The following is a 23,675-nucleotide window of genomic DNA, read 5'->3' as shown; positions in this document are numbered from 1 at the left end:
CAGAGCTGACCTTCCACTCCATCCTCCGCCCGGTTATCAGCTGACCTCAAAGGTAAAGCTGTCCCTCACCATTCTCACTCCCTAAGCGCCAGAGCAACACAGTCACACCTCAGGGGAAGAGAAGGTGAAGGGAAACGGGTGAGATAAAGGTGACGGGGGAGGAGGCGGGAAGCAGAGACGAGCCGGATGAAGATGAAATGTAAAGTCTGGGAAAACATTGATCACGCTAAACACTCTGCACCTCAGAGTCCCGAGACGTGAGAGATATTAAAAAGTAATGAAGAGTCGATTCCCTAAGTTGTGTCAGGGATGGAGCGAAGGAAGCGAGGGTGTGAGGGCGCGGAGAAGGATGGAGCGAGGCCAAGTGAAGCATGAGTGAGGTCAGAAGAGTGGAGGTGAGCTTGAAAATGTAAATAATAATAGTTATTAACGCGCTATTCTAGATAAGAGCACTAAGGGACTTATGAAATAAATTGGGCCATTGTTTAATTTAACCTTCGACATTGTGACAGAGCTCAGTGTTACTGGACGTGGCTGCAAGCTGTTTAGAGCAGGTTATGGTGCAGCCGTGGCGGCGGCGGCACCATCTGAGCTCCCTGGTTGTTGGGAGGGGGAGGGGGGGGGTATCAACCTTGGCAAAGGACTGATGAGTCATTGCGGAGCGGATGGGTTCATTTCCTCCCACTCCGTTAAACACGGCGGGGGAAACAAAAGGAGACGCCCCCCGCGTGACTCTCCTTCCTCCCAAACTCCAGCGCCGCCAGTGAGTCTGAGTTAACAGCTGGAGAGAGCGCGGCGGAACCGAGGCGAGGAAACACAGCAGACACGGTGCAAGGGGTGCGTTTGCAAGGCCGGTGTGACAGGTTTAACAGCTCCGCAGCCTTTCAGGAGGAGCCTTCATTCATTTTCTGAGCGCCGTCCACACATGTACAGCAAACATACCCACGCGCCGTTCACAAAAGCCATCAAAGACCTAATGGGACTGAACAGAGTGCCGGTAACTGTCCAGGGCCCTGAGTAAATAATCATTTCACCAGAGCAATTGTTGGCGATGCTGCTGTTGAGCTCTATGAGCTGTGTGATCATGCTCAAATGCAGGGAAATTGAGGGAGCAAATGGATTCTGGGAGACAGGACGGAAACCCTCAGAAGTGTGCGGCGGCGCTCGCGGCCCCAAGCCGCTGGTCACCGAGCATCGCTCTGCGATCGGCGGTGAGAACGCGCCACCTGTAATTTCTGTCGCCGGCGCACGTTCACCGGAAAACGTGTGCGGTGACATTCAGCGCCGCCGCCGCTCGCTCGGGCTTTGATTGCAAGCGGCGCCGTGGGAATCGGAGGGACTGTGCTTCACGGTGCTTTTCATAATGTCGCGTGGTTCGTTTGGGAAACTAATTGACAATTATTGTTGGGCCCATAGCTTTTTGGTAAATCACAGGCATAAAATAGTTTTTCATGTAATGAGCAAATGAGCAGTCGTTGCCTTTTGTAGGTGCCACACAGCACATCCCCACTCATCCTGTCCACTCCTTGAGTTAAAATCCTGGAGAGACAATCTGTGCAGTCCATTAGGGCCTGATGAATTGGATTTAGACCAGCGCATCGGTGTGAATAGGAGCTCCAAGCACGCGAGCTGACAACCACCGCCCCCCGTCCGCTTTGAGCATCAGCTGATACGCGTGCTGTGCAACGCGCAGGACGCTGGGAACGATGAAGTCACAGGCAAAGATGCAGAGAAACGTTCAAAGTTTTGACTTGAAGAAACACGGCTCATCAACATATAGAAATTAATAAATAATGTTCTGTTTGGTGAAAGATGTGCAATATTGAAAGCCTCATGGTTAATATATTTATTATTCATGCCACGAATAGAGCGGTTCAAACTAATCTGAATCACGATGGTGGTAATTTATTAATAAGGTTTCATGTTGTTAAAATTCTGATCCAAAATTTAATTATGAAAAATTACGAAAGCGCTAGATACTAATGAATTAGACACACAATGAATCTGAAGTAAATTCCCTCTTGGCTCATGCAACTGCAGTCCGGTCTGTCTTTCATCTAAACTAACAGTTAATCATATTTAATGTGTGCATTTGATGCTGCTGCCATTATTAAATGCATAATGTAAAGCTGTTAGTGGAAGAATTTGAAAAGTTCATGCGTTTTTCTACAAAGTATGATGAAAACGTTGCAAATAATTACAACTTAATTCTATTTTACTAAAGATTTTCACTTGGGTTCCTTCCTAATATTTCCCATCAGCACGACTCGTCTTTTTGCCATTACATCTCCAACTGTCTGTGAATGCGGCTGATTGCGGGGCCATTAGACGCCGGCGCCATGTCACCGGAGTGAAAGCTCCGCGTTTCCCATGCGGACGGGGGAGGAGCGCGCGCGTGGGAAGATATCACTGCAATTAAATGTGTGCAGTCGCGTGTTTACGCCGAAAACAAACCAGCTGAAGAATCAAGGAGAGGCCCCAGCTCTGTGGGAGTTTGGGGTTTTAAATACAGTTCAAGTCAAAATGCTGGTTGGAGGGTGTCAAGCCCACTGCAAGTTTAATGCAATTACCTTGGAAGTGTCTGCAGCACTCTAGCTGAGGCATTAAATATTAATTTCTCCACTTAGAAGCCACTGATTCAGAGAGAAAAGTGGAAGCCATAGGGCACTTAATGGGATGCTTATCACACTTACCACGGCAGGCCCCCGTGTTTATCCTGCTATTTAACGCTTGCTACACTCAAAACCACACTGCAGCATCTGCTTGGGGGTGCGCGTGTGGTCAGTTCTTACCGCCAACACGTCCAAGGTGCAAAAGCAAGCGTTTGTCTCAGTGCTGCTGCATTCTTTTGACAGCGGACCGGTAAACGGTCTGGTTGGAAACCGGGCCCCGAGGAGCCTCGCACGGACCGCGGATTAGTCCACGTCTGCTGCTCAGGGTGAAACGTGTAATCTCATATCTGAGAAGTGGAGGAGGAGGAAACGGAGGGATTCTCGCCGTTAATGTCTAACCTTTAAAAAACGGATTTGCAAGTGCGACGAGATAAGGGCTGAGTGCGATCCTGAAAATCTCCCCGGCCCGTGACGGGAAACGGCGAGCGAAGGGAGCGAGCGCGGCGTTCATGGTGAATCAAACATTTAGGACATTAAGTATCGTTTGATATGAAATGTTTGTGTGGGAATGATTAACCTTGTGTACTTACTGTGGCATACTGTTATTTATTGATCCAGTATTTTATCAAGGTAGACGAGACATAACAAGACATTCACATTAAAATCTAACACATTTCAAAGACCATCTGTGTAAGTGGAAGAGCTGCAAAGCTGCAAAAACCAGTCCTTTATCATCATAATTTACAGCAGTAGGTTATAGAGCATGAGTCATATTGCACAATTTGCAGCAGTGGATTACATTATTATAAGTTCAGGGCTCTTTTTAGATTACGCTGTCTCTTTGTTATTATCAATAAACCCTATTAAAGTCGTCCACTAAGAAGTATTGTCTATATGGCCAGAGGCTGTTTTAGCTTGTGGCTCCGTGCCATGAGCATTCATCACCACCCACTAGCCACTACTGGCTACTAGCCGCGCTAGCCGCGCTAGCCACGCTAGCCACGCTAGCCACGCTAGCCACACTAGCCGCTATGAAGGCACAGAAACAACGCTCAAGCAGTAAATAACAAATACATGTAACATGGTTACCAAAGGACTAGAAATAAACTTACTTCAAAATTTGACTTTGACATAACAATGCATTTTAGGAAACCAATCATGTTTGTAGGACTTTAACGGGACTATTTCTAGGAGAGGCTGGAAAACCACAGACTCCAACCATCACCTGTTTGTTCGTCTCTCCTCCATGTGACATGAAGGAACTGTACCTCATCAGACCCGGACGCCTCCTCCCACGGCGCCACGATCGATTCCAACCCTCAGATCCTCGTACTTGTCTGCGTCTCCCGCTCCCCGTCACATCGGCTTCAGGAGGTGACCGCTCACCTGCTGCCTAATAGGCCGCGTCCTGACAGGTGCCATCGTAATGAGATGATTCTTCACCACCCGTGTGTCTGGCTGAAACACACGCCCGGCCCGAACAACACGACATGACTTGTACTGTAAGGACAAAGCCACGTCTTTGAACGCATGAAGTGCTGGAAATCCTTATTTCAACGAGACAGCAGCAGAGAGGCTGCAGCGACGATGATACACAATATGTGAGCACTGAGGCGCTCGTGAGAGGATGTGGCCAACACATGAGCCAACACATCAGCAGTGAGCTTTTAAAGAGGTTAAAGTTCTGGGTGCCTAGCCGGCTGGGAGCGAGGTCCGCTGATGAAGACCCAATAACAGAGTCTAAGCGGCTCCTGGCCCAGACTTACAGCACCTCCCCGGTCCAACGCGCGCCATCTGTCTGGCCCAGCTTCAGCAACAGCATCGCAGCGAGCTGGTTGGCTTCGTCGGACCGGCGCGTCCCATCCTGTGCCCTTGCATACACATAAGCCGAACCCCCCCCCCCACACACACACACACACACATCCCTCGCTTCCCCTAATCAAAGGCGCAGGTGTCCAGTCAGACAGACATGAACATTGGGAACGAGCAAAAAAAAAAAAAAAAACCTTATGAAATGGCAGCTAGCATCTTGCTGGGAATGAGATGTAACCAGTAAACGATGATCGATGGTCGTCCCGGCGTTGGACAGGGGGCGAGAGATTGATCGGCCAAATTTCATCGCTTTTCAAACGCGTTACCGCCTCCTCCAACTGGCAGCGAGGTTTGAACAGGACGCAGACGTGCATTGAGCCACGGGCCGCGGCTAAGGCATTCCGCTATGCTAGCATTAAGCGATTACAGCGATTAGCGGCCTTACGCTTCCTGGATGTTTACCTGGGATTTGTATCCTCCATATGCACGCAACTACAAGCCACATTATTGCTTTAAGTCTTACTTTAATCCCCTTTTGCTCACGAATAAGAAGACGAGGCTGTTTTTCCCGCTTCGCTTCCGTGTGCGAGACGGCTACGGCACCACGGCTCCTGGAACGGGACTCGCAGCCTCCTCCCCGCGACACAGGATGAAACGGCGTGTTCACGGGAGCCCCTCGAGGACTCACGAGGCGATGCCTTTGCCTCCCGATATGAGCAGCGCCACCATTAGCCCGCCACACCTCGAGCTGGAGAGTGTGAAAGAGGTCTCCTCCTCTCCAGCGGCGGTGTCGGATGACATCTGTTAGGCGCAACTCGCACTGCTTTCATCTTTCCAGGCTCCAGAAAATCTCCCCTCATTGATTCGGCTCCGGAGTGGTGCTCAGGTTAAACCCGGGCGGCGGGTCAAGCTTTTCCACACGAGCAGCTGATCTTAATATGTGTTTCTCAGAAGCTGAGCCTGGCGTGTGCCTGGATATTGGGAGTTGGTTTGATTCCTTGCATTTTATACAATAGTTTGCAGTTTGACTGAATATTTCCTGTTTGCTTGTTCTCCCTCATGTGACTGCTTCTCTCCAGCTTCCTCCTACACCCCTAAGACATGCAGTCAGGTTAATTGGTTGTCTGTCTCTCGGTGTGATGGACTGTCCACCTGTCCAGGTGTTATCCTGCTTCTCACCCAATGACAGCTGTGATACGTCTGCAGCCCCTCATGACCCTGATGAGGATGAGGAGGTCAGATGATGGATGGACAGACATGTTGTTGTTATGACTTTACCTCCAACTATGGTGATGTGTGCAAAAATGTCAACATAGTGTATGACAGCGACTAATGTTAGTTGTTCCCACGCTTGTTGTTACTCTACATAATTAAAAATGCTTAAATTATAAAGTAAGCAGCCTTTGGAGATAAAAACTGAAAAGCAGAAAGCTAAAAAAAAGAAGAAGCTGAACAAAAAAGTGACCACACAGACAGATGGTGCCACAGGCGGACGACAGTCACTGGTGATGTTTACAGTCTAACACTCTTGACTTCCACAGTCGTAATTGCTATATTCCGTTACTTCTGCAGACATTTGACTCGATCCTGCATTAAAGACACACTTGGTGCAAGTGGAATTTAGGAAAATGGAAATAGACTAAAACTAAGACTGTGGCGTGTGTTTAAGTCGGTGGGGCGTTTACTCAAAATAACCCTTTTATTCTGCTGCAGGAGAAGTCAAGAGAAGAATGTCTGAGCGCATGTTGTGGAACTGAGAGCTCTCTGACACATACGTGACGAAGATGTGACTGTTGCACCTTAGTGGATGCCTGAGTGAAAATGACACCTCTCCTATTTGCACATCTCAGCCCAAGTCACAATGTAACAGCTGCAAGCGCGTGCGCACACATATACACACACACACACACACACTGAAACGCTGGAAAGGTGGGTGTCGCAGCGCCAGAAACACATACTCTCCACATCAGGACAATCAAGCTTAAGTCAAGCCTCATTTTAAGGGCTTCTTCACCAGCACCCTTCGTACAGTCTGGTCCCCGTCCTCCGGTTCAGCCGCCAATTACATTTCACCCGTGAAACACACAGTCGTAGCTCTCTGAATACGCACCCCCTCAAGCTTGCCCCAGCTCAGGCTGTGGGTGACATTCCTCATTTGCTGAAGAGCTGGAAAGAAAACACTGTGACAGTGTAGCGTGTCTGGCCTCTTATGTAAATCCCCCCAAAGTGCAATAGTTTCACAACAGCGGTGTATATCTGGCTGCAAGCGGCGGGCCTAAAGCTCCTCCACACAGCAGCAGCCTACTGTATGATGAAACAACAACTCCTGCTGAAGCCGTGTGTCCTGTTGGGCTGGGATTCTGTTATGGATAAGCAATGAATAACAGGCTAACGGGATGTGAGCAAATTCATCCTACTATCAGATATAAATAGGCAGATAAGGCCGTGGACGAGTGAGGATAGTGAATCAGCAACACGTGGTGACTGAATGGGACTAAATGTGGATGCATAAGCAGCTGCATCCCCCTCTGCCACCTCTGCCCGCCTCATCTTCATTCTGAGAAAGTGCAGCACCCGGCAGAGTGAGAGGTGCCGTTCGCTCTGTTGCGTCACAAAGCATTTATGAGCTTTACTTCACCACAAAATCAAAGAGACGTGCTTTGATTGCACCTGAGAACAGACAGGGGACCGGAGTCGAGGCGCGGGCGCAGCACGGCGCGAGGCGTGCCGCTGAGCCAGGCAGGGGAAAAGGTGGGAGCTAATACACTGTTCAGTAGGAAAGCCAGAGGTTTTTGCTGGGCCTGTTTTTTTAGTTTTGATTCGAGTCTGCTGAGAGAAAAACTAAAGCCCTTGATCCTGACAAGAGCAGCGCACACAGGCTCCGCTCTGGGTAGACTTTTCATTACACGCATAAAACGAGGACACTGGTACGTACTGGTACATACTGGTAAGTAGATCTGCACCCAGGTCTAACGTAAGAAGCCAAAGAAATAAAAAAAACACTACAGAAACTTAAATTACACCATGAAACACAACATCTTGGACAGCATCTGGTAGAGAAGCATCGATGTTCAGAAGCTGGATTTTCCTACGCTTGCTTTTCTAGGGTGCGTCACAGCTGGAGCCTGAAGCCAATATGAGAGCATGGTAAATGCTGACCACGAGCCACAGCTCTGGCTTTGAAAGCGTCTTCAGTGAGTCTGGAGCGGTGACACATTTTATAACCCGCCTGTTAATTAGGAAGCACGTTTTAAATTGCACTTTGTAGAGAGAGACATGAAACCATCTGCAGCCCGACTTAACCTGCGAGTGTCTGAGAGCTCAGTTGCCACGGTATGAGAGTGGATGCTTTTATTTGTACTTCATGAAAGAACGTAAGCTCACAGTCCTTGATGCAGATTTGGCCCCACAAGGACGGAAAAAATACCATAAAAGATGAGGTGAGGGATCCAGTTATGCACCGGTACAGTTGCTGCAGCCTTTTTTTAGCATGCGTGTGCGCCTCGCAGTTTATGCCTCAGAGATGACTCAAATCCACCAGGATGGGAAAAAGATGTTGTGATCAAAGCCGCCATGTGGAAAGGTATTCCTTTCCATCAGCTCGGCTCCAAAAGCGTTCTTATTTTGCGCACGCCGCCACCGTATTTGAGATGGCGCCTTTGGGAAAGGGGTTGAACAATTTTGTTTAGAGCAGGCAATAATCCTAAACCCGCGAAGACTTACAGGCGCAGGTCAAAAGGTCTCTTTGTTGGGGAAACCTGGTAGCTCACGCGGCTAAAACCTCCAGGATGTGAGATGAGGAAAAGGAAATCCTTCGTAGTCTGCGTGGATGCCCGAAGATCTAAAAATATTATTTCCTTGTAAATATAGTCAATGCTGACGTTTCCCTGGAGAAACAAAGTGTTGGTTAGCAGCGCGGCAAAGGACACCGACACGGAGGAAGCGATAGGAAGCAGAAAACGGGCCGGGGATTAGGCCAAAGGCAGATGAGCTGTGCAGCTAATACAGACGAACACAGAGAGCGAGGGAGGGGGGGTGAGGGGGGGCTCCTCTGGGTCATTAGGCTACAGACAGACACATGCAGGTGTCACCTCATCCGTCATTCCCTCACTTTCCCGGCCAACGGACACCGAGCGGGGAGGTATAAGGGCACCGGGCCATGTTCGGTGAACCCGACACGTGCTGCAGCTCCTGCTGCAAATGAAGACACATGGCAGCACCGGCGGGTGCTAATTGTCCCCCAGCGCTTCGGCCGCTCACTGGACCGGCGACCGCCCCGTTTCGGGCCAAGCGCGCGGCAGCACCGGATTCCGCCACGCCGTGGCTGGTGCAGATTAAAATAAGATGCTCCGTCTATTTACCCCAGCGTCTGCCGGTGCCCGTCGAACGTGTCACATTCTGTAGAGCGGTGATAACAGTTAGCTGTGACATCTCAACCTAACTTTCATTATTAGACCATCTGCTGTCACATAAAGCTGGGATAAGACAATGTGGCGGAGCCTCGGCACGGCAGCAGCATGGATGCATTCAGACACATCAGACAAGACAAATAGATCTCAGCTAATGCTGACAGAGCACCCCGGGTGGAAAATTTAGACAGACTTTCAATCATATGTTTGACAAGTGGGACATATTCAAGCGAAAAGATCTCTGTTTCCATAATTTCAAAACCCATAATCCATTCCCGTCCCCTGTCAGGGCTCGAATGAGTGATTCACTGGGCCGGACTCAGAACGCAAGTCACCTTGGGTGTATCTGTGCGTGTCACATGGAATTTCATATTATTAGATGTGTGAAATCTATTGTGACAGAACAAAAGAACGAGATTTGTGAACGTATTTAGATGGCTGTTTTCTTTTTCAGTCCTGCACCAAAATGAGCAGTTTTGAGAGCAGGAAGTTGCTGAGAAAACCCAGTCAGGTCCCGTTTGACTGCAACCTCTTCACGTCTACATGTGATCCACTGTGCATATTTAAATATTTATTATAGCCGCTTTAATGTAGAAATCCAGACTTTTAACTATAAATATTTTAGAGGCTAAAATGCCAGTGAACAGGGAATTGATCAGTTCAGACCAGAGGCGAACAGTGAGACTAAGGATCGTGATTCTATCTGTGTCTATTTGGACACGTCAGCAGTGAGGACGGAGGAGTGGGGAGCAGGAGTGAAATATTAATTTGCTCCCGGCTCCCTGCAAGGAGAACCAGCTACCCCACAGAAAACCACCGTGCAGGTTGATGAAACCTCATTTATGCTTTACAAACAAATAAAATGCTTGTAATAACTATTAAGTTTAAAATACGGTTCATATAAACAAATAAAGTGCGGCAATTTGTGATTTAAAAAGAGAGAGAGAGAGAAAGAGGCAATGGAACAATTTAGAAATTAGATTAGTAGGACTCTGAGGACAAGCCAATTTGACTGCCACTGGGTAAACGAGCTGCTGTGGCAAAGTGAGTCCTCTGCAAACCGAAGACTTGATGAGTAACGTCTGTCCCCTGCAGTGGTTTTAAATGATGCCACGAGGTTGCTCTGCTGCATCACAATTATCTGGCAGCGAGTCTCGCCGCTCCATTAACATAAGCAAGCTATTTTACTTCAGTGAGACGCTGCAGAAGGGCTTAAGGGGCTTTGGAGGTGATGGAGGAGCTGCATGAGGTATGATGCGATTTTGCTAATGGTATATCATATAGTAGCCCTCTGCTGCTCTATTCAGGGTTAGTAAAATAGACGCGAAGCAGTGGGAAATATCTGTCACGCTGACGACTACTTAAAATAGGCCGACTGTGACACACGTACCTGAAGGAAGCGCTAGACAGACGGGGCTGTTTGAACACACTTTGCACCGTGTGACTGGTTTGTCTATTCAAATACACCTCCGTTTATTGAAAAGCTGGGAGGATGACCCGACCGCGTCCCTCTCGCACAATTACGACATCAGGCGAGAACAGGATCTAATCTGTCGCCGTCTGCTCGAGGAGATACTTACTGTACCTAAAGACCTGCGATGGGGACGACGCGGCAACAGGTGAATCAGAAGCAATTTGCGAGAGAGAGTAAACCTCTCATTTACTGTGGAAAGTGACTTGTTGCTATTAAGTGGTAGTAAAGGTACTAGACAACGATGAAAAAGGCATCTGTTGTCTCTGTGTAACCAGGAAGCAAAAGCATCTTTTTGGTAAAACTGACTCCAGTGTCAGGATCAGCCTTTGCCGGCTCCAACTCATTAAATCAGCAGCAGATATATTTCAGCGTATACAGTCCAAGAGTGTCAGGCGGACATTAAACAGCGTCCTGGTGAATTTCAAACGGCACATTTGTCACCGTTAGCGCATGTGGCTGCAGAGAGCGGGCTGCTACACTGATCACTAAAATGGCAGAGATTAGTGCAATCAATTGGCGGTCACTTAAATGGCAACGTACGTGGCGAGGGGTGGAATGGAGCGGGAATATAGAACTTTGGCTTCTGCTTTCTGTGCGGACGCATCAATGGAGCTCACCCCTAAGTGAATATCTGATTATGTGTGAAGGGAGAAAGTCAAGAAATGGTACACAGGCTATAGAAACTGCCAATTCAACCTCCACTCCTCCCTCCCCTCTCGCCGGCCATAAAACGCAGTGTAATAGGATTCCTAAGCTTTTCCACTGACTGCTTCCACTATCACACAGACATTTAAGTGCACTAATCCATGACAAATTGTCTCATCTGATCCATGACAAATCGTCTGTGGGGCCAATAGAGACAAGGAGATGGAGCGAGGGAGGTGTGTGGTGGAGGGAGGGTGGAAGGATGGAGGGCTGGGGATCGAGGCCAAACCACAGAAATAATGCTGCTCGGGACCTGAGTGATCGGACAGTTATTGCCTAATTTTTTAAAAAAGGTTGCTTTCATTACCTCGAAGGGCGCAGAGCGTGACATGGAGGGAGGCGGGGGGTGTCAGGAGCTCCCCACCTAAGCCCACGGTTTTCAGAGCAATTATAATCCCATATGGAGGAAGATTATGGAATTTGAGGTTCCAGGTTAACAAAAAGGCAGGATTTGTAAACGTCATGCTCACAAAATGAATGCTTCCAATTAAATATATGTCACTACAGACTAGGATCTCTGATTTATATCAACTATGGTTTATTAAAAGACCTGGGTTTACCACACACACACACACACACACACACACACACACACACACACACACACACACACACACACACACACACACACACACACACACACACACACACACACACACACACACACACACACACACACACACACACACACACACACACACACACACACACAGTAATTCTTAAATAAAGCAGACACAATCAGAGACCTTCTTCAGGATTTTACTTGCAAGGAGTGAGCAGTTTACAGTAAAGCCAACTTCCTCTCACTGAAGACAAGACAGGAATTCAGCTCATAATATGTATTGCATTCTGGGAGGTGCATAGTCACACAGTACGTGGGAAATATTTTCTGTACAAAGCAAGCATTGGGCACATCAGATAAAGACGCTACAGACCAGTACTCCCTATTTCTTGCAGAGCAGAAGGGAGAAAATGTCAAAGCCACAGCAGAGCTAACGAGGTCACGGCAGATCAGCAAAATAAATTCCAACAATGTTTCAATGATTAAATGCAGTATTTTTCCAACACATACAAATACACACACACACACTTTTGAACATTTAATCAAGCAAACCATCATGGACAAGAACACGGCCTCCTAAGAAGCTATTCCACAACCTTGGTCTAATGTGGATGCGGGTGCATCAGTATAAATGTGTACATACTTGTATTTTTGTGCATTGGGTGAATCTGACCACGCAGATGCAACGTTTCCCTTTCATCTACTGACAAAAATACGAGGTGTGTCATTCAAGTGTCCGCAGTTTGATTTAATTTCCTCTTACCACCAATTCTCACACTAATTAGTCCCCACGGTTTATTGGGGATGTAAATAAGGCCGATTTAACAGCACAACAAAGACGCAGAGCTGCTGCCGAGGACAGATTTGAGGTTCACGCCGATAAAACCCGAACACCTCCGCAGAAGAAGAGCAAGCGGCGAGATTGGCTCTTTGAAGATGTTTGTGTTTTGTAAAAAATAAGAAAGCAGCACGTTCACATCTGGGCGTCTTCTGTGAACTGTGAGCTGCTGTAATGAGAAGCCCGAGAGGTGGTTGGAAGTTGAGAACAGTCTTCTTCCAGCGTCACTGGTCTGAGGCCGACATCCTCTCAGTAGTAGATTTGCACTTTCTGACTGTCCCCGTTTAAACAACAAGCAGTCGAGCTACTGTGAAGCAGCTTAAGGTGATCAGCGTAATTTGTAACTTCTACAGTAGCTGCCGCTGGTCCTGTTTGACCGCATGATGCATCTCGGCTTAATGAAGTAATTACGCTTTAAAATGTTCATTAAAACGTTTCCAGTCGACTCTGATTACACTTCACAAGCCATTATAAATCAACGGGTGACAACATCGCAGCGCTGCCATTAAAACACCCAAACCTTTTTTATCGCGCACGTGTAATATTGCTCATATTATATCACCTCGGGTTAATCACATTTCACGTGCGCGGATGAGCCGCACGCTGATTTAATGCTGCATGTAGGTGCTCTACTGCGTTTCATCAACGGCGGCTAAGGCAGGAGTTGGAATTTAATGTCAGCAGGACGCTGCTATCAAAGCCTAACAGGCCGGTGGAGTCGGTTTTACAGCTGCTCCTGGTTCAGGATTCATGCTGCTCTATTAGATCTGAGCCCCTCTTAAACGGCCCTGTCAGTGTCACAGTAAAACAAAGCCGCGGCTGAAGCGTCGTTATATTCACACCGGCCCTCTGGGTATTAATGCATTATGAAGAGGGCTACTGTGTAATAACTTCAGCGGAACAGGGGTAAACAAATACTCTGCCCACTTAGTGATGATACTGTATTATAAAGAGGAGGCGGCGCATGAGGGGACACTTTCATTCGCGACAATAAAACAACGGCGCGCACTGACGATGCGAATTGGTTACACTTTCGCTGATTTGTGAGGGGGGCCGGTGCGATTAGTTGTCAAGAGTGGCCTGGTTTGTGCGGCAGCGTTCTTGGCAGCGAGCGCTCCTGCTCGCTGCGCTGGCAGGTGGGGAGAGCGCGGAGCCAAACCCGCGTGTATGTGTGTGTGTGTGTGTGTGTGTGTGTGTGTGTGTGTGTGTCATGTCACATTCAGCTCATCTGTCAATGTAGTGGATTATTTCTTGAGAGACCGGAATTGGCTGCCCAGAATCAGGCCGCCATCAATCTTCAGCCGCGCGGGCAGGATGCGAGGGGTGGGGTGTGTGGTAGCGGTGGTGGGGCTGAAGCAGAGGCTCATGGGAAAGTGAGCGGCCCGTTCTCCGAGCAGGTGACGAAGCGGCGAGGCAGTCGAGCAAGTCGTTACTCAATCTCCACCTCGGCGCCGATTAGTCCGAGAAAAAAAAAAAACGGTGGAAAATGACAAATAAATGCAATCTTGAAACTTTATGTCCGCAGTCACGTCCCAGTGCCGTCGCGCTGTGGGCTGATTTCTCACACAGTTAGATGCTTCAACAGGCTGGAGGATTACATCCGCACGCGCCTCGCCCGACGCGACCTTCACTTCCCCTCTGTTCCCCTAACACCCCCCACCCCCCACCGCCTTTCGTCTGGGAGCGTTTGATGTCTCGCTGTCTCAGACGTTCGTGGGGCTGCGTGCCAGGATCCACAAAGTTTTATTTCAGGACATGTTTTAGACAAATATCAACTCGCTGTTTTACTTTAAACTGTAGCCTGAGCCTGGTCTAGACAACACAGCACTGCAGGTTAAGATTCAAAGAGCTGTCATCGATCAAGCCTGGCAAATGGAAAGCTTCAAATAAAACACTTTTACTTTATTCCCATCACCTCCTTTTTTAATGAAATTACTCAACAACTTGTTTTACTGCACACCAGAAAATCTAGTTAGAACATACGTGAAGTAAAAGAGCAAAGCGTGAAGACATCTCCTCTTTGCCACGTCCTACATAGTGTAGGCATATCTATTTATATCTGAGGGCTCTGGCCTCAATGAAACCAGAGAGCTCCTCAAATTATAAAATCAATTCTAATTCAAATATTCATCATAGCATTTCAATTCGGAGAGAGCCGTTCTGGTTAGATCGGTTAGCGCCACTCCACAGCTGAGTAAGATTGATGTCATCTTAATCCTCTTAAAAAATACACGACATACAGTAAATTGTACAGTTGCAGAGCATCCGGAGGAAAAAAAAAACACAAAACAGAAAAGCTTTCACTCCCAGCGCCCAGTGGTGATGGACCATTATCCCTGGCAAGCCCGCAGATTAGCATAGTGACACATCATAACATAGCCTCAGATTATGATTGACAGGACCATTTGTGGCTGTCACACATCTTAGATCGTTTGAGTTTAAAAGTTCCCTGGAAAGTGCATGTTTTAAAAAAACCACTGGTCACAGGCGCTGATGAGCTGAAGGCCCATCTCTGTTTTCATTATCCCTTGGTGTCATGTACAAAAACATGAAATCAGACACTTTCAAGCTCCAGATGTTTAAGCACGCATCCTGCCAGACCCGGCGTGTCCTGAAACGCAGCTCAGTCTCCCCGGAGGACCCGTGAAAAGGCATCACGGTAATGGTCCTGGTGAGGAGACGTAGCGTGCGAGCGCAGACAGGTACACGTCCACCGCCTCCTTAGCGTCGTAGGCGGGAAGCGTGCGAGTTGATCCGTCTGACGGGAAATGTCCAAGAGGACTCTCAGCCGTAACCATCACTTCCCCAGATGAGTCTTCCAGATCTACGCCTACCAGCAGATCTGGGGGGGTGGGGGGGGTCTGTTCCCCTCTGGGACCACTGCATTATTCAAAAGACACTTACTGAGCCTTGCACTCCCTTGTACATCTTTGGCAGCAAGCTCCACTTGCCAACCAGTAAAAAAGGAATTTAAAAAAAAAAAAAAAAAAAACACAAAAAAACTAGAAGCCAGATTTTAAAAATTCATCGGGAGCTCTCCGTCGCTCATCCCTTACCCTCTCGTTCCAATTAACGAGACTGGAACACTTTGAGAACTTTCTATCTATCATAGCTGGGGATTTTCATGTGTCAGCTGTTCCACGGCAGAAGTATAAGCCACTTCTCCCTGACACGCCGCTTAAAGTCGCAACACAAGCATGAAGAAGCCAGGACCGGATTCTTTTTCCTCTTCCTACAGCGCCTCAATTACTGCCATTTTGCTTGGCAACGCAACGCGCACAAAAGGGACGGCGCGTACGACAACGTCAACACTGAACAGCTTCGAGAAAAAGGCCCGCTCTGCGTTAGGGTTCCTGCTCCTGTGGCCCTTTCATACTGGCCCGTGTGCACTGGGAGGCCACTCGTAGGCTCAGAATCAGCCCTGGCTCGGCCCATTTCGCTGCTACGGTGCCGAACGCCTTGCGCTTAATTGCCAAACGATTCCAGCGCACACATAGTTGTCATTTCCATCCGAGCCCCGGTGATCAAACGCGCTCTTGGCCACCAGCACAGCAAAAGGGAATTTTAGTCTACGGCTTCACAGTCCACAGTTCTACTTTCAGCAGCGGAGAATTCCTCGCCACACGCAGAAGCATCGTCTTCCTACCAGCTCGGTCCCAAGCGTTTGAAGACGATCTTCAAACATCGTGTCTAACGAGGCCTCGGCGCTTCACGTTTGAACGGATGCGTGAAGCGACGCAAATATGCATCTTCCACAAATAGGCCAACGTTTTGTGCTGAAGCGCAATTAGAGGCGAATTAGCGGTTCCGCCCACTGCGCGTGTTGCGTGGCTGTGAGCGGGGTGAATCACAGCGTCGCCGCGCTGGAGCTAATCATCCTGACACTGCAGCGGTCCGCGGGCCGCGCCCAGCGAGCTGAAGGCTGACAGAGGACGTGCACGTACCCAGCGTGAGGATGTCGGTGCGCCCGGGCCGGGCCACGTGGTGCTGCTGGATGGTCTGGTAGAGCGTGGCCTGGCACAGCAGCAGGAAGCCGAGGCTAATCCACAAGGCCAACAACCAGGACATGGCAGGGCCGGGTCTGCGGGACGGCACACAGTGGGGGGTGAATGGGTTACAGCATGTTATTACAGTATAAATACTTTATATTAGGCCCAACAGTAAGAAAACGTCTATTTATGTCATTTAATACAATGCAATATTCAATAGAAATATTTACACCAGCACGTCGGCTGGTGAGACTTATTTAAAGGGTTTTTCTAACAGCGCCAGAAGCAAAAAGACAGAGAGACGGAAGCTTCAAGGTGAAAGCCCTGCAGACAAAATACCCAAACAAACGGTCGTTACCAAACCCTCCGCAGTTTAAAGGAACTCGTATCACAAAGGGATGAGTCAAATATCTTGTGTGACTGCTCTTATGGTGGACCATCTGAGCCCCTCCATCATCTGACAGTTTGATGAGGATCATTATGGAGATGTGTTCAGTCCAACAGCTCGTGGGGGCCGGCTCATAGACAGGATGAGGCTCTTCCAGGTGTCATCAGAGCTTCTCTCCACTCTCAGGCCCCACGGTGGGAAAGAAGCGTCAGCCAACGTCACGTAAACCAGAGGTTTGTTCAGACTCCCTGCCTCCAATGTCTTAGACACTTTTCAGAGATTGTTTGAAATTTTAATACAACCCAGTGCTTTTAGGATTTGATGGGACACAGTGGCTGCATTTGATTTGCTTTAATCGCTTTCACCGAAAGTCTGAATTTCTGAGTACGAATCTAACGCTTCTTTAATGTTTGATTCTCAAAGCGGCTTATGTGCTTAAGAGTCTGTTCACTATGAACTTCGAATTCTCCTTTAAATAAAGAATGTGTACAGGCACCGAGGCTTCAGGTGTCTGGAGGAACCTACGGTGAGAGCAAGTCTGAGCCAATGAGATCCCGGCTGCTTTTCCCTCAAACTAGGCCACTTCGTGTTTTGATGTGCACCTGATTCGAGTCGTTTGGCTTTTAAAGTTGCCCGTGGTTCCTGTGGCCCCGGTGTCACCGAGGCGGCTTCACGCTGAGCAGAAATTAGGCATACTTCTATCACCAGCACACCGGAAATCCCCGCGCCTGCTCCAAATCCAACATAATCCGCGGTTTTGTGGAAATGTGAACGGCTCCCGTGGGTATGTTTCCCTCTGCCTTTTTTTAACCGCGTGTTTGTTCGCCACGCTGAATCGTGGCGCTCGCGACCGCCGCGCACTGCGAGCTGCCTCCGGTTACCGAAAGGCATCGCTGCCGAAAACGGTACGTGGGTCTGAACCGGCAGCGTTTCACCCGAGGCGAAAGCCGCGTGGCAGACGTTCAACGCGACGAACGAGCGCGGACGCGGTGGTGGCGGCAACTTCGGCGGGAACAAACCAAAGAAGAAGAGCGCTAAAAGAAAACAGAGTCGAGTTCTTACTGTTGCAGCCTCGTTCTCTTTGCGCAAACACGCTCCTCGTACGTGTCCGTGTTGGTTTTTGTGCTCCCGCTCTTGCGGTGTCGCGTAAATGTGTGTGCGTGCGTGCGTGTGTGTGTGCGTAAGCGTGCCAAGCACGAGCGGAGCGCAGTAGACGGGCAGACACGAGCAGACGCACCTGCAGGCGCCAAACAGAACGCGCGGGTGCACCTGCGCGCGGCAGTCACTTAACAAAACGGCAGTCGTCTGACTCCTCGCGCGCCGCGTCCGCGTCCGGTTGTCACGCAACAAGGCGGAACATCTCGAGAAGATCGGTGCGTGTTAACGCAACCAGCCTTTACTGACGCCTTCTAACGTTGTCACATGTCACGTTAAAATAAACTATGGTTAGAAATAACATATCATAATAACATGTGATGTGCAGGGTAGTTGTAGATGGCTCTACTTCCACACAACATTCCACCAAACTCACGTTTTTACTATCACCTCCACGTTTGCCAGTAAAACAAACCCCACCCTTCCCCACCCGCCCCGTCCTTGAAAGTCCCACACCCTTACCTGAGCAGTGTGTTCAGTAGTAAAAGGAGCCCAGTCACAAAGACTCACTTCTCTGTTTTAAATCCATCCATACTTTGAAGTCCAAAATTCCCGTAGTCGCGTCAAAGGAGGGGATCAGATTCGGTCCTCTCCCCCAATAATCCCTCCTCCCTTGGAAATCCTCAGCGGCGCGGACACTCAGCGAAGGCAGCGCACCCGGGGGTCCGTGTCACCGACTGCTCGCGCGCCGAGACCAGGAGCCGATCGTATCGCGGCCGCGTCAGCCACATTCACGCGCACCGATCTCCTCTCTGCCCGCTGCTTCCTCCAGCCCTCGCCGCGTCTCCGTCAGTGGAAGTCCTCCGCTGTGGTGACAGGGAGCTAATTTACCCCCTCCTCCTCCTCCTCCTCCTCCACTTGTCGCCTCCTTCTCACGCGTGCGGCGGAAGGCTCCCGTGGAAAGGCTGCTCTGTCTGCTCTTGGCCGCGTCCCCCCATTGAGAAGCTGCGCTGATAGTGCGAGCCTCAGTGCTCCCTCCAGCGCACTAAGTAGGGAGTCTGTGTCAGAGAGGTGTGTGTGTGTGTGTGTGTGCGTGCGCGCGTGTTCCAGTGTGTGTTCATTACAATGTAGCCCAGCTGGAGAGAGAGAGAGAGAGAGAGAGAGAGAGTCGGATCACATGTCTTAAAGCAGGACTGCCCACTTCTGCATCAGGACTTCATCAGCAAATCAAGCGCGCTTTATTAACCCACCCCACTTTGCATCCCCAACTCCCAGCCACAGCATCGGGACACACGCGAGGATGTAGCCTTCAGCCCACTTTGAATGTGTCTGACCGCCCCCCCCCTCCTCCTCCTCCTCCACCCGCGAGCACGTGCCGGCGCGTGATGTGAAGGGAGGATGACTGAACGCGCCTCTTTCAGTCATCGCCCTTCAGCCTCTGAGGGCCAAGAGTGAAATGCGCTCCATTAATAGAAGGCAGAGAGCCTCATCGCGGCTCTACAATCACCGTATCATCCATTACGAGCTGGCTCCGCTCCTTCCACCTGTTTCGCCGGCGATGAATGGGGATTTATTGGAACGGCGGCCTCACGCCGACGTTTCCAAACTCCTGAAACAATCTGGAATCCGGGTGCTTTTGCGCGATCGTTCGCACACGTGTGGCGCACGCGGGCCCGTGTTCCGGAGCAGCTCCCCTTTAACTAAGCCCAGATTTACAGTGTGCGCCGGGCACACGCACCTGCCACGGCTGACTCACTCACTCGCAGGCTGACATTTCACGGAAAGTGAACCCGACGCTTCTCACAACAATGCGCCGCTGAGGAGCTAAACAAGCTGGCAGACGGGCCGGATGCTGTCGGTGCCGCGGGCGAGTGCAGCCGGATAACGTTGACGATTAACAAAAAATCCAGATAAACTTCGCCCGTGCGACATTTTCTGACGGGGACCGCGCGCGGCCGCCGCCGCTGCCCAGAAGCGCCGAGACGGCGGCGGGCTCCTGATTGGCTGTTTGCCGTCCACTTACCTGGTAGGAGGCGTTTCCGAGATGGTTAACAAGCCCTTCAGATTGGCGGTCACCGCGCCGTGCCCCGGGGCGTCCTCGGCCATCTCTGCCGCCGCCATCACCTCTGCTTGTTCTTTACACGCCATAGTGCGATTTGACAGCACCGCGGAGTCCCAATCTGCAGGGGAGAGGACGGACGGAATGGGGAGAAACACAGTGTACCACGGCCAAAATGGAGGACGAGGCGTTTTATTATGAGTGCATTATTCCCTCTGTAGGATTAATCAACGTGTGATCCGAGTACCTGTTCACGCGCTCCCTCCTTGGAGGTGCAGTCGTCGCTCATGCGCCGCTCTGATCTGATGCGACTGACGGCCAAAGCCTCCGCTCGCGTTGAGCAGGACCTGCACAGTAATTAACACATTCGTTAGTGTTTCCGCGCTGTCAAAGTGTATTTGTGCAAAATAAGTCAATTAACAATAAATCGGCTTATTTGTATTTGCGCGCATTAGTTTACAGTTGCTTTTGTGGGACGCGTTAATAGCATGCGCGATTGAATGTCATTTTGTCTCCGGCGCTTAATGTCTGTCCCACTGGACTGAGATGAAGGCGTGAAATGAAACATGCCCACAACAAGCCTCGGAGGAGAACTTAAGATTGAAGGCATCCAATTACTCCGCGTTCCTCTCAGCAATGTGTGCTACCAGCACGCGCCTCCCAGTTGTGTCTTAATTTTTCTTCTTTCTCCCTGTTGTTGATTTGTCGCGGTTGCTTATTTTTTCATTCGGCGCCGGTCGGAGCCCGCGTGGGGACGACGGACCGGGACAACAGAATTTCACAGTAATTCTGGTCTTGTTGTCGCGGCCCCACACTTCCCCCGTCTCCCTTCTCTGGGGCTTCCATCGCTTCCAAACAGCTGTCGCCGCAGCCCGAGCCAAGACCCAACCACCACCGACCAATCGGTGGCCAAGTCTGTGTTTGGATCTGGGCAGCCTTGTTGAACAGCAGCGTTTGCCAGTATCCTTCCCTCGCTCGCTCGCTCCGTCTTTCATTCCCTTTCTTTTTTGCATTTCCCGCTGGAAAATAAAATTTGTCCTCCCTGTGTCGCCAGCAAGCTTCCATTTGCACCCATAAGCAATACCGGAATACTACCTTAAGGACCCCCCCCCCCCCCCCCACACACACACACACACACACACACACACACACACACACAACCCCAGCGGCAGCTCCTACTTGTCCGTTATTATTCCTGCATACTTTTCATGTCTCACTGGAGCAAGCCAAGCGTTTCTCCATCTGATGAGGAGAGTGTCTGTGTTAGTAAACCGACTCTCTGCAGACACTCGCTCCATGAAACATTATATCAGAGAGGAGGGTGCAACGACAAAGAGAAGGAAAGGATTTCAAAAAAAGATAGCAAGAAAGAGGGAAAGATTAAGGCAAGCGGGGGAGATTCATTTGGATGAAGTACACAGCAGCAACTGCTCGCTGGTGGATGGTGAAGGGGGGAAGACGATTAATGGAAACCAAGGTGGCTGATCTTCGCTAATAATTTATTTCACATTTATCAGAGCGCCCCCCCCTTCTTCCGGCGTGGGCTCCCAGGTGTTCGTCGAGGCCACTGGATCTGCAGGCCTTCACCCGGAACCCCCTCAGGCAGATCCTGTGACGTTCCACACTCCCACAAATACAAATTGTTTCCGTAAAAAAAAAAAAAAACATTTTGCCATCGCATCCCTAATTACGTTCTCATTCTCATCAAGAGGCAAATTGGAGCTGCTCAGTCACTGACGCGATTTACTGCCCTGTAATCGGAGCGTTTTCCATTTTCCTGTTTTTTTTTTCATGTTCAGAGTCTGAGTTGCGAGCAGCGTGACGTGATGCCGCTTCACGGGGGCGGGGGGTGTTGGGGCTCTGCAGTAAATTGCACCGCTTGCGTGACGCCCCCCACCCCTGGCCGGCGCCTGCCCCAGTCGTGCAGCTGCGCCTCATCATCCCACCACGGCGGGGGTGGGGGGGGGGGGGGCTCACGCGCTGCAGTCGCCCAGCTGTCGCTCTCCCGTACGTCGCCGTTGCGTTTCGCTCGTTAAGACCTGTGGCGCTTAATTTGTTTACCTCCGCAACCGCGCGTCTTCACGTTGGCGACCGCGCGGAAATTGCAGTTCTTACCAAGAAATGGAGCAAATGCTCGAGTCTCAACTTGTGTTCCAGTAGCGCAAAGCCAGGAATCAGTCATTTGGATCCATTTTTACTTGGAGGCGCTGATGGTTCTCTGTTTGTCCACATATCAAGCCCTGAAACTGTTTTACATTATTTCTCCACTACAGCCCACTGTTGTACAATGTGAGCTACAACCAACATTATAAATTAAATTTTTTGATTAATGACCGTGAAGATCATCATAGCCCTCATCACGCAAACAAATCTGCAGAATTATAATGAATGGATCTTAATCAACACATGCTCCAGAACTTGTGGCTGTTTTGCAGAAGTAAAGCAAAATCATTCTTTTTTTGACCAACATGGAAATTGAATTCAGTCCATATTCTCAGAAAGAAGCGGAGCACAACATAGTCTGCGTGGCATCGGGGTTTGGTTCATTCCTTGTTTATGCTGCGTGAATCACATTGTTATTGTGAATTTTGCGTTGGCACATTTGAGAAAATGAACTTCGTGGCATCTTTGCGCTCCGACCGGCGCCCGTCGGCCCCAGCTCCAAGGGAATACGACTGGCCACACACTCAATCATATACTGTAGGTAGCAGTGGAAATAAGTTGTGGGGTTTTTGTGTTTGAAGTAGGTCAGAAAATCTGTGCTGGTAATGCACAGGGACCCGCCAAGTCTCGGCGGGGGACATTTCCTTTCCCTCGCCGGTTCAGGTTGGCGGAGTAATTGAGCGCGAGACGACTCTACTGCTGGAGACGATGGCAGTCATGGAAATGTCCCCTCATAGACCAATAAAAATGTCCTCTCCTTCTTGCTGTAATTGGACCGGGGACGGTGGGGTAGGGTTCTGGCCCGAGGAGACGACCTGTGGAAATGCTTTGCTCCATGCGCCACTATTAAACTGATGAGACGGGGGACAAAGTGAAAGAAAGCGTGATAAAAAGATTGATACTGATGAGAACAACGAAAAAAGCAAGGCCGCCGTCGCTTTTGACTTTACAAATTGGAAACATGGCTGACGAGTAATTGCTCGAGGATCGCTCAGATAGACAGTGATGTCAGAAAAGTTACACCGTTGTACTTGTTATGACCCTGTAGTGAATAAATCCTCATTAGGTGTCATGTGTGTGTATGTATATATATATATATATAATGTGTATACAGTATACAGTGTATATAAATAGATAGATATACTGTTTGTTCTTAGTGAGGTCTGCACGTTGTTAACACCCAAAAGAGACGTTACCTCGCTATCAAACGCGTCATTTTCACACCCAACGAGTGCTGATTTTCCAAAGCTCATTAATTGATTTTTTAGCCACCTGGGGGAAATTACAAGGCGCTGTAAACAAGACGCTGACATACCGAAACCTCCAGAATGTGATATAGCGAATGCGTGAGCAAACACTCGCCCGCTTCCACATCCAGCGCACACGGCGCCGCATTACCATTCCTTTGAAGGCTTCAGCCGCGCTTTATTCCGCAGCAACTCCTGGAGGAAATATCCGGCTGTTTAGCTGCTAAACGCTGCTCTGTGTTCACCGGCGAGGAGCTGAATTTGCCTGTGTGATGCTTGGTATTGGGCAGACGGCGTGCGGCGGGTTTATGGTAGCTTTTCG

General features: G+C 49.6%; 1 protein-coding gene across 7 annotated transcripts in view; it reads right to left on the bottom strand.

Annotated features, from left to right (window-relative positions):
• The window catches only part of LOC114855211 (chemokine-like protein TAFA-1), an 83,071-nt gene extending 64,063 nt beyond the window's left edge, over positions 1–19,008 (bottom strand). For 2 of the 7 annotated variants that reach the window (XR_008694760.1, XR_008694761.1), the window contains exons 1-2: positions 18,455–19,008; positions 16,357–16,493 (exon numbers count right to left, since the gene is read on the bottom strand). Coding sequence is in view for 1 of the 7 variants with exons in the window: in XM_055509020.1 (XP_055364995.1) it covers positions 16,357–16,493; positions 18,455–18,477 (160 nt within the window). In the remaining 6 variants the exon portion in view is untranslated. Of the gene's footprint in view, positions 1–16,356; positions 16,494–17,851; positions 18,058–18,406 lie in introns of those variants that run through there. The other 5 variants (XR_005897710.2, XR_008694763.1, XR_008694762.1 and 2 more) reach the window with 5 other exon arrangements.
• Between the last annotated feature and the right edge of the window lie 4,667 nt (positions 19,009–23,675).

The sequence above is a fragment of the Betta splendens genome, chromosome 5 (assembly GCF_900634795.4).
Source record: "Betta splendens chromosome 5, fBetSpl5.4, whole genome shotgun sequence".
NCBI lineage: Eukaryota > Metazoa > Chordata > Actinopteri > Anabantiformes > Osphronemidae > Betta > Betta splendens.
The sequence above is the reverse complement of the archived record's forward strand: the minus strand, read 5'-3'. Positions and strand labels throughout refer to the sequence as shown.